The following is a 10,237-nucleotide window of genomic DNA, read 5'->3' as shown; positions in this document are numbered from 1 at the left end:
GTGACAGTTCACTTGGAATGAAGAAATGTTTTAACGAGAAAAATATTTAGACACGATTAGTCAGCTTTTAATAGTACAGTAAATTAGTCAAAAGTCGTTTGCCAAATGAACAAAACATAGACTAATCAGAGTATTGACAAATAAAGAAATAAACCTAATCGATATTTTTTATCAGGTAGTTATTGCTATTCAACCAAGGGAGCAAGAAGTGTCTATAATGGAATAGAAAAGATCGAGATAGTAGGAAAGTTCAGGTACTTTAGTTTAATAACCTTTAAGAACTCAACAAGCGGATGTAAAGACATGAAATCGTACAAGTTTTACTAAACGAGAATTTCCTAAAATCCAAATACGCATTATCAAGTACAAACGTAACTTATCAGGTTCCAAATGGTGTTTGTTCTCATCGATTGTATCATACATTCAGTATATGTGTGGTTGAAATGTGATTCTGGCTTGAAAGTTTTTGATTACTATACTGCCAGTGTTCTAAGCTGAGATCCTCACTATTTAGATAGCAAGAATAGATTTCTGCTGATGAGTATCATGGGTAGTGTGATATATTCGTGTTAAGACTCGTCAGAAAACAAACTATGATTATCTTATTTATACTGAATAGGGCAAAATACTGCAAATAAATAATATATTTGTAATATCCTAATGAGTAGAAAAATTAGATTTTCTGACGTTTCGTAACTCAGTGCAAGCCACTTCTTCAGAGGATAAATAACCAAATCTACCCAATGCTCAATTTATTCGAAATCATCAAATCAAAACTTGGTAATGATATCTATAAAATACTGCAAACTTCTGTATATTAACTTGGCTAAGTGAATAGTACTCGTCAGGAAGTAACAGAAACGTCCGTGAGTAAGAGATGCTATCTATCTGATGGAAACTATAAAGCCACCTGAACCCGCAGTGACCAATGATGGACTGAGAATGTAAATTAAAAGACTTAAGTTGGATGATAATAACCAAAGTAATTAAGGGAGAGAGAAAATAACCTAAAATTTTGATCTACGTTTATATACATGATTATACATAATATAACCTAATGCCATATAGTATACCAACGAAGCAGAAGGGTATTTGATTATCTAAAACTAACAAACTTACCTAATTTTAAAGCATTTTCGAGACCACATATAATAATAATGCGCAGAGATAAACAAATATCTGGTTCAAGCAAAGATACTTCGTCGCATTTAATCTTTTGAGTTTTTATAGTGCGCGCTATATGAGTAGTTAAACAACCACAAAAAGCGTTGGAATCAGATATTTCTATTGTAGACCTTTGTGAACGGGAGTGTGAGCACAGTAATTCGTATATAAGTTTGTTAACGATAGGATGTAAATTATTGGCCCATAAATGATCAGATTTATACACAAGTTTATACAGAGTGCGCAAACTGCGTACAAAATAGACTGGCCAAATGGATAAAGAAACATCAACGAGAAATTTTGAATATTTTGTGAAGTATTCAGTTAAGCAGACGTGTAGAACATCAACTAAAACCTAGTAGAACAGAAAAAAGTAATTTGTATCCACACCAAACGAGATAAATCAAGCGACAAAATAAAATTTTTACCATAGAATTATTTTAAATAACAAGACTTCCATTTACAAAGACGAAACTATTCCAGTTTTAACTGCTGTTTTCCTTTAAATAAATAATTAGCTATGAGATAGAATAATTAGCACATTATACATAGTTTTAGTTTAAGCAATGATGTGATGTCGTTCGCGATCACATAGTAGGCACGAATTGTAAAATAGTACATTAACAGTAACGGGATAACCCTAAATAATAATTGAAATAGTGAAGTATGAAGCATATACCCTGTAATAGATGCGGCTATCAAGATTTTTCAGACTTTTCTTTTGAAGCCATGATCGAATTAACCAAAAAACAGAAGAGTGAAGTTGATGCTGAGAGCTTACGATCCAGTAGTAAAACTGACTGTTAACAAGAATAATACGTCGAATTGTTTCTCGATAATCACATGACACCCTGTTCACAGACTATATCAACACTATTCATTTATAATAAGTAATTATTAAACTATCTGAGGAATTCGTAGAAAATATACAGTTACGTTTTGGATTCGAACAATTTTAATTTGCTTTTTGAAGTGATTATCAACTACCAATAACGCTGTTCTACATTATGGTAAAATTTGATGTTAATCAGATTATTTCGCATACTTTTTACTGTTCAACGCTCCTAAACTCTGTGTGAGTTCATATACTAAGCATTGAATCAGAATTGTAAATTATATATATGGTATTTTAGACAGAGATTTGATGTTTGAAAAATAATTACACAAGTTATTTAGAGTTACTTGTCATAAAAATCGTTAAAACCATGAAAATGAATTTAGCCCTCATTCCTAACTCAACTGAAATAATTTTAAAATACACAATATAATGATAACAGAGATAGAAGAACTACCACCATATATATAACTGTGAGTTATTGAAATGCAAAAATATATATGAACAAGCTTTTGAATTGTGACCTGGAAGTAAATTTGAATGTGTATAAATAATGGTTGGTTTAAATATATTATGCTGAAGATCTATTATTTCTGACCACGTTTTCTTCTACCTTAGAATGACAGTTTGTAGAAATATATGGAGACGAAGGTTAAATAAATAGTCATTACTGGAAACGTAAAAGATGATGCGTATTATAAATTTAATTATTCTTTGTGTTTGAAGCGTATTTTGTTTTTACACTCAACTTATGCCGACTATCTTTAATCCATACTTAATGCCAAAAAGGTGTGAAAATATGGTACTTCTGAATCATATTCTTTCCCCCTTTTATAAATCCATTTATAGATATATATGTAATATTTCTTTATTTTCCTACAAAGCATATTGATCAGCAAATGCATAATCAAGTTGTTCTGTGTATTGGATAAACAAATTATTCTGTGCAGATCGACCTAGATCTTTCATTACAATACTCATATTTTCATAGAAGATAACACAAACGCAAAATATTCGTATATTATATTTTAAGCATTCATTAACTGGGAAATAATTATCATAACTGAATACTAAGTAAATACCCATTTGGAGTAGATTATTAGTGGGATCATTGGTATTAAATATAAATATTATATTTAATACAGATGAGATACTCCCTCTGGATTAAAAAGTTGTTTTCCATATATCTGACAGTTAATAGGGGAGAAAAACTTCGGAAACAAGCTAACAAAACTTGTAAATATGGATAATTTAGATCTGATTTGCAAGAGATTTTTGTTGTTACTTATATCTTTCATAATTTCACTTGAATCGTTCAATTATGGTTATTGACTAATAATACATTAAGTCGTCATACAAAACTTTCTTGTACACTTTGATTAATATATTGATTAGTCTCCACTCAATATACTTGCAGTCTTGCATACTCTTGTTCTTTCTCGATAGCCGTTGTCACATAATCAGGTTTATAACATACCTGTTGCTTGCATTTTAACCAGTGCTTAAATCATTAGTTTGGCCAATTATCCATTACAATAATCAACTGTACCTATTGTCGTGTATCTACTAATTTTACTCTATAATTGGTGAGTCAACTACTGCACCTTTGTAAACACGCAACCACGCACTTATCAACAAGTAACTCTCTGTGTAATCTGTTTATATTTACTAATATTAACTGATTTTGTGCACAATCATCTATATAAAATTGTTGTTATTTGTGTACTTGTAGGTTTATCTAATTTACATAAGTTGAACATTTTTTCAGTTACACTCGCATTTACATATATATTTATTTATTCTTTGCTGATATTTTCACATGTAAATCGATAACTCTAAACGCTAATATTATGGACATTAAAAGGAAGTCACTTTATCGAACTACATAAATGTAATGATCAGTGTAATAAGAGTCTATTCAATATCAGAAATCCGACACCCTACTTACGGTCTCAACAGAGAAAGAATATAGTTTGCTCGGGTTGATGCACTCCTCCTTGCACATTGTTTACGTCCTTAAGCCAGACACTATCCATACATGGTTAGTCTGCATCCCATAAAGACAGTCGGGGGAGTTTGGAACCTAATTGATCAGGTGTCTGAAGGAAAATTTTACTCCAAATTAAAAACAGCGGTAATTTAACATAATACGACTTCTGATGAAAAAAACTACAACAGTTACTAACGGCTTGAGATCTAGTTGATAGGCGACTGTTACAACCACTTAAATACATGATGCAATTAATGAGGACGTATAAATTAGATGGATAGGTGTTGTATCCCGAAGAGAATTACGAATGGTAACTTTTGAGGACTATTTATTGGTCAATATAATATGTATATTTCCTATTGTAATTAACCTAATCATATTCGTTTCCTCTTATCACTAACTTTATTTTGACCTTTGAACTATTATTATAAGATCCTTGAGTTATCATCAGTTTATTGATTACTATTCACAGCCACATTCGGCTAAATATTGTACAAATGTTATTATCTATTTTATGGGTCGATATGGTTTGTTTGGTTGGTATATAAACTCAGTATGTTTGAAATACAATGATTTATACCACTGAGGCTGTTATTGGTGTTTGGACTTAACTGGTTGGGCTAGGCAGATCGCAGGACCGCTTAGCACTCTAGACTGCTCGTACGGCTTCGTGTGTCACCGTTCCAGTCGATAATTCGCTGCTCCCTGTTTGGCGGTCTTATCAAGTCACACATTAACAAGGAATCCACTCGGCCACAAGATATAACAATAGGTCTCTAAATAAATATGACTACAGAATCTGGTGGTATGTTCTTACCAATATATTTTACAACCTTAATAGAGGCCTAATGTGGTAAAATGAAAGTTTTCCAAAGGAGAGAATTGAGATTAAAGTTTGATAAATTAAAACCGAGTAGTCGTTTGTGATGCCCGGTACAAATATATTCGATCACGACATATTTAAACCGTAAATTTGGAATTTATTATATTATTTGATAAAGTACTATATATTGGTTGGTTGAAATATTGTAATAGTGAGGTTATAAACTTGATGTTTTCTATAACTCCATAAACGAACTAAAATGCAAGCGTATAATGAATAACAACTGAGAAGAAAGTTTATGAACTCTTCATATAATTTAAGCCTTAAACTCTCAAGTTATGTGATAAATAAACTATTCTGACAGAAATCATGTGAAAAATTAGACTTTTCATTGATTAATATTAATCTCCAATAAAATGAGAAATTATGACACAACAGAATGTTGAGGTGCCTTGGGGGTTAAAGCATCTGACCTTTAACCACCAGATACTACACCATAAGACCTGGTATGGAATCACCAGTTTCTACTCTGAAAATGTGATTTCAGACTAAGTAAAAAAACTTTTAACAGGTTACCAAGATAGATAAATCCAATCATATTTATTATAATAAAACAAGTGGAGTGAAAGCTATATGCTCAGAGGTGCTTTGATTTTGTAGGCCCATATGTTGAAGTCAACTTTAATTCGAAGTAGAATTAATTTATTTTTATATTTGCGACTCATTTCAAACTTGTAGTTTCAGTGGTTCAGTTCAATCTTACCGTATATTTTATTTCACGAAATCTTTGCTGCAGAATCTTCCACAAATTGTAAACTTTGGGAATAGTCACAAGGTTCGGATATATCTTTGATAATCTCATTCAAACTTTACTATGGTCAAGGTCTTTTCTCACCAATTAACATCTAGTCATTCCCCCTGAAACTGTTCTGATGTTTCTGCCAGTTCCAAGCCCGGATAAAGGAAGAGGATTGGGTATGGGGTCAGCAACCCTATCTCGTAGAAAACAAACTGATTGCTCTTGCGTTGCGCATATGTATTTGGTGCCCCCCAGTACCAATGCTTATGTGTTCAAATAAATAAGCTAACTACGAAGGAACGCACCCCCGAAGTTTGAAGGAAGTAAAATAAAATTATGGAGATACTACACATTGACAAGAATAATCAAAGTCGAATTGAATTCCTTATTATATTTATAACCTCACTGATTCTGTGAGTCGTTAGATTTATTATTTACAATTATTTCAGCAAATCTAACTTATTAAGAACTACCTGCAATGATTCAGTAGTATGATTTAAAAAGTCGAACAAACTCCTTTTCATGTACTATTTTTCACTTCAGTTAACGTGTTCTGATCATGTTTTGATTCCAGCCTACTGGTTTTCTGTAATAATCTACTAAATATTAAGAAAATATTTATAAGTACACTAAATGAACTTAAAGTCTATTATGATGATTCGATGGTATAGGTATAATTTTCCACCTGTTGTTTAATACTAACAATACATTAGCTAAATATCAAATTCGAAAATAGATATGATTATGATATAGAGTCAAACACCTGCCTATGTAAAGAAACAGTTAAAGTTATTCTAATGTTAGACAAATAGGGATTAACAAAACCCCCCGACAAGGCTCACATGTCCAAGGTGTTTATTTCCGCAAAACTACAAAAAATACAGGAAAAGTGGAAATATATTAAAATTTACTGAATGGAAATGAACCAAAAAACAGTAACGGTGAGTAGTAAGAATTCTAAGATTGAGAGCTGGATAAACGATAAATGGATATGAATTACTACGCTCGATTTTAAACCATCAGCCACGACTTTCAGTCATTAATTTCTCTCAGTTTAAGGACTGCAACCAAAGTTGTGCACTTATTTACACGAACTGAACGGACAGCTAACGACTTAATGTTTTAGAATGATCACCTTAAAGTCCTACGGTGGTTGATGACCTAGTATGCATGACCTAGCCACTACTACTAAGTTGTAAAAAGTTTGTAAGAGTTATGACCAAGACATGTAGTCTTTTCTGTCATCATGAAAGTTTGTGAGTCAGATTAGAATTTCAAGTGACAATAGTGTTCCTTAGAAAAATATTTTGTGGTATAATCAGATCACTTACAGTAAATGCACAATCACGCGTATTATCCATCTTTTTATCATCAACCGTCGTGTATGCTTTTAGAGCGGATCTCCAAAGACGAAAAATTTCGAAAAGAAAAACTTCTTGATCATCATTAGCTTTACCACTTTGGTCGATTATCTACAATAATGAAAAGATATATCTGCTTAGGAAATAACAGTTCCATGTTCACAAATAAACAGAATGGGTCGCTTTATTTTGTAAGGTCGGATTCACAATTTACGAGTCATCTTGAGTGTTAGTTTTCGAAGTGTAGGAGATGGTCCCTTTTTATTTATAACAACTAACGGTATACATCCGTTTTCAACTTTGATCATGTGTTCTAGCTATTCAAAGTTTTCAAGCTATTTATTATGATGGCTGCAGTTCCAAAACGTTCAGCAATCATACAATTTTTGAGATAGTGAATATTAATAGAATCATTCTTTTTGTGGATTCAGATAGTCAGAACCAAAGTAGAATGTTTTGGCGAATTTATTACATAACTTTTTTTCAGTTTCAATTAGTGATACAACACCCCCTGCGTAAGATATTGGAATAGCATTGCTATTTATGATACACTCCTGACAAGTAAGCTGAGCCTACAGACATCATAACATCACTATTAGTTCAATGTTTTAAGAACTTACGTCACCAGAATTGAGTAACAGATACAAACAGCATTTTACTTTGATCTGAATAGTCAGATATCAAAGAAATTGTGGCTTAAAGTCGAATACATGCACGAGTAATTGGCAACTGTGGCAGGGAACAAACCAACTTCTAGCTGAAGATTAAATCAAGAAAAGACGCCGGAGTTGAATAGGACACACATTGAAGACATCATCAAAATGCGTCACGAGGTAAGCCCTAACTTTTAATTCTGAAGGTAAAAAAGGGGAAGATCCAACAACACATGGCGTCGGAAACTGGAAGCAGACATCCAAAGAATGAACAATATTTTGCAACAACTGGGAAGGAGCTCAGGAAATAGTTGGAAAATCCTGGTCGGTGTGCTATGCTCTACGAGGGGTAACAGGCTACATCTGATTGGTAAAGGGTTATAAAACATACTTTAGCGCTACCTTAGAAATTCTTATTTAGCTTCACTTATACCTCAGTAGTGAAACTAGTATTATTGAAATTTAAGTATAGTATTTGTCCGCACTAAAACCAAATAACTAAACACTAACCACCCTGGATGATTTAAATATACTTTCTGAATGAAATTCCGCACCAAACTTTCATAAGGATTTTAAACATTAATTTGAAAATATCATATAAGTGATTGGATAAACAGTTCGGTGAAGTAATCTCTTCCAATGAGTTTATTCTTAAGGTTGTACAACCGTATATCAATAATAATAAACTAATACGGGGAAGAAAACCATGTAGTCAATGTTCTTATCATTTTTTAGATATTCTTACATATACAGACCACTTTTATACCACTGTAATAAGTATACACCATCTTGTAGTTTTGAGAACTAATTTAAAGGGATTCCTTCACTAAAATCAAAATAAACAGAGAAAAGTCCGAATTATGCCTTGTGAGAAAAGATGAAATATGTAGTCACCATCTTGTCAGAAAATTATCGCCTAACCATCTTGCCAAATGCTTACAAGACAAGGGCGAAAACGCCAGTTTAAAGGCAACTAGAAGCTCAAAATGTACTACTTATTATTTTGAGGGACATATCAACTTTATCCAGAGATATTTTAAACGCTAGTGAAGACATAGGCGAAATTCAGATCAAGGTCTGGTGGAGGAGTGGTTTAATAATATACCTTATGTAAGAAAATGGGTTTATAAGATAGGTCGCATCACTACGTATCTATTTTTGTTCATGTCGGCATAATGGGGAGATAGGTTTTGTAACATTTTATTAGACAAGTTAATTTGATTGCCATAGTGATAGTTTTTCGTAAAAATTTATCAACCAATGGTGTGCACTAAGAATAGGGAAAAAATGATACACTTATTAAAAACTACACAATAATCTGTTTGCACTCACGATATGCTCAACAAGTTTCTTGATTATGTTTCCTAATTTGTTCCATAATTCGCTAAGATGACAAAGTATTGCCACAGTTGATGAGTTTTCCCTTAGTACATCCGAAATAAATTCAATGCAAATGCAGACTGAAAATGCCTTGGCGGTTTCAGAATCTTCTAAAGCTGTATCCAGAATGCAACCAATCTTAAAAAAGAACTGAGAAAAAAACATCTGAAACATAGTTTTACTTATAATTACGTAGATATCTATTTACCTTAAGAGCATTTTGTGCCAGACTGTTTCGTTCATCAGTTATTATATCCTTTTCAGATTCACCCTCGATATCTTTATGCGAATTGAGTAGTGCTTTGAAGAAATAGTAAGCTATTATCCCGTCAGAATTTACGAGCGTTGTTCTAGATGACGCCATAAAACGGTCAAGTGTCACGCTGATTAGTTCAGAAAATTCATTTTCAGCGAATTTTGTCACAGCGTCTAAGTGATCTTCATCGTTAGATATATTGCAAAATGTTTTGCGTGCATATTTATAATCCCCCCAATATTTCAGCACCTTCCAGGTAAAAGTGTCACTATTAGGAGGACATGTATCGTCCGGTGATGACTCATAAGACATGATATAAACTTTTGGTGATTTATATATATATATATATATATATATATATATGATGTTGAGATTGAGGATATACAAACTATTAGTGAATTACTCGAAAAGTATTTTCCGACACGTTATTTTTCTTATTAGAACCCCAAACTTTGAAAAGATATCATTTTAAGGCTGACAGAAAATATACTATAAGAATCATCCTCAGTTTATTACCAACCAGGAAAATATCACTGCCAAACAAATAACAGCTGATTTAAGCAGACCACAAATAAACTAGGATGTTAAACTTAAAGTACTAAATGTTCTAACTTGATATATAATAAGAGTAGCCAGTAGTAAGACTATTAGTTATAGTCTAACGATCGGTTTTAAAATAGGCCACACTCGTTACATCATGAAATATCGCGCCAATCCTGAATTAGTTCTTCAATGCACACAAATTTTCAGTATATTATCTTTTATTTAGCATTGACAAAAATTCGTATCTCCTAATGAATGAGAAATGAGGCGAAATCGTTTTCACCAAGATTTCACCATTCAGTGCTAATAGTCTTATCAAAGTAATGGTACACTGGAATTCCGGCTCATAAACTTGTAGCGGTAAATAAATCCTCAAAATCAATAGCTCTGTAGGTGTTCGATATTGGATGCTGACCACGTTAATCTTAATGAA

The 10,237-nt window shown here is 32.4% G+C and overlaps 1 protein-coding gene across 1 annotated transcript in view; it reads right to left on the bottom strand.

The window, feature by feature from the left end:
* The window catches only part of Smp_139610 (hypothetical protein), a gene marked incomplete at its 3' end in the record, with an annotated part of 11,030 nt that extends 1,069 nt beyond the window's left edge, over positions 1 to 9,961 (bottom strand). The window contains exons 1-6 of the mRNA XM_018790360.1: positions 9,874 to 9,961; positions 9,214 to 9,837; positions 8,958 to 9,170; positions 6,943 to 7,083; positions 4,807 to 4,834; positions 1,199 to 1,512 (exon numbers count right to left, since the gene is read on the bottom strand). Coding sequence (XP_018646367.1) covers positions 1,199 to 1,512; positions 4,807 to 4,834; positions 6,943 to 7,083; positions 8,958 to 9,170; positions 9,214 to 9,573 — 1,056 coding nt within the window. The 5' untranslated portion in view covers positions 9,574 to 9,837; positions 9,874 to 9,961. The remainder of the gene's footprint in view (positions 1 to 1,198; positions 1,513 to 4,806; positions 4,835 to 6,942; positions 7,084 to 8,957; positions 9,171 to 9,213; positions 9,838 to 9,873) is intronic.
* Positions 9,962 to 10,237: the final 276 nt, after the last annotated feature.

Source organism: Schistosoma mansoni (genome assembly GCF_000237925.1).
Source record: "Schistosoma mansoni, WGS project CABG00000000 data, supercontig 0125, strain Puerto Rico, whole genome shotgun sequence".
NCBI classification, from domain to species: Eukaryota; Metazoa; Platyhelminthes; class Trematoda; order Strigeidida; family Schistosomatidae; genus Schistosoma; species Schistosoma mansoni.
This window is presented reverse-complemented; position numbering and strand designations above follow the sequence as displayed.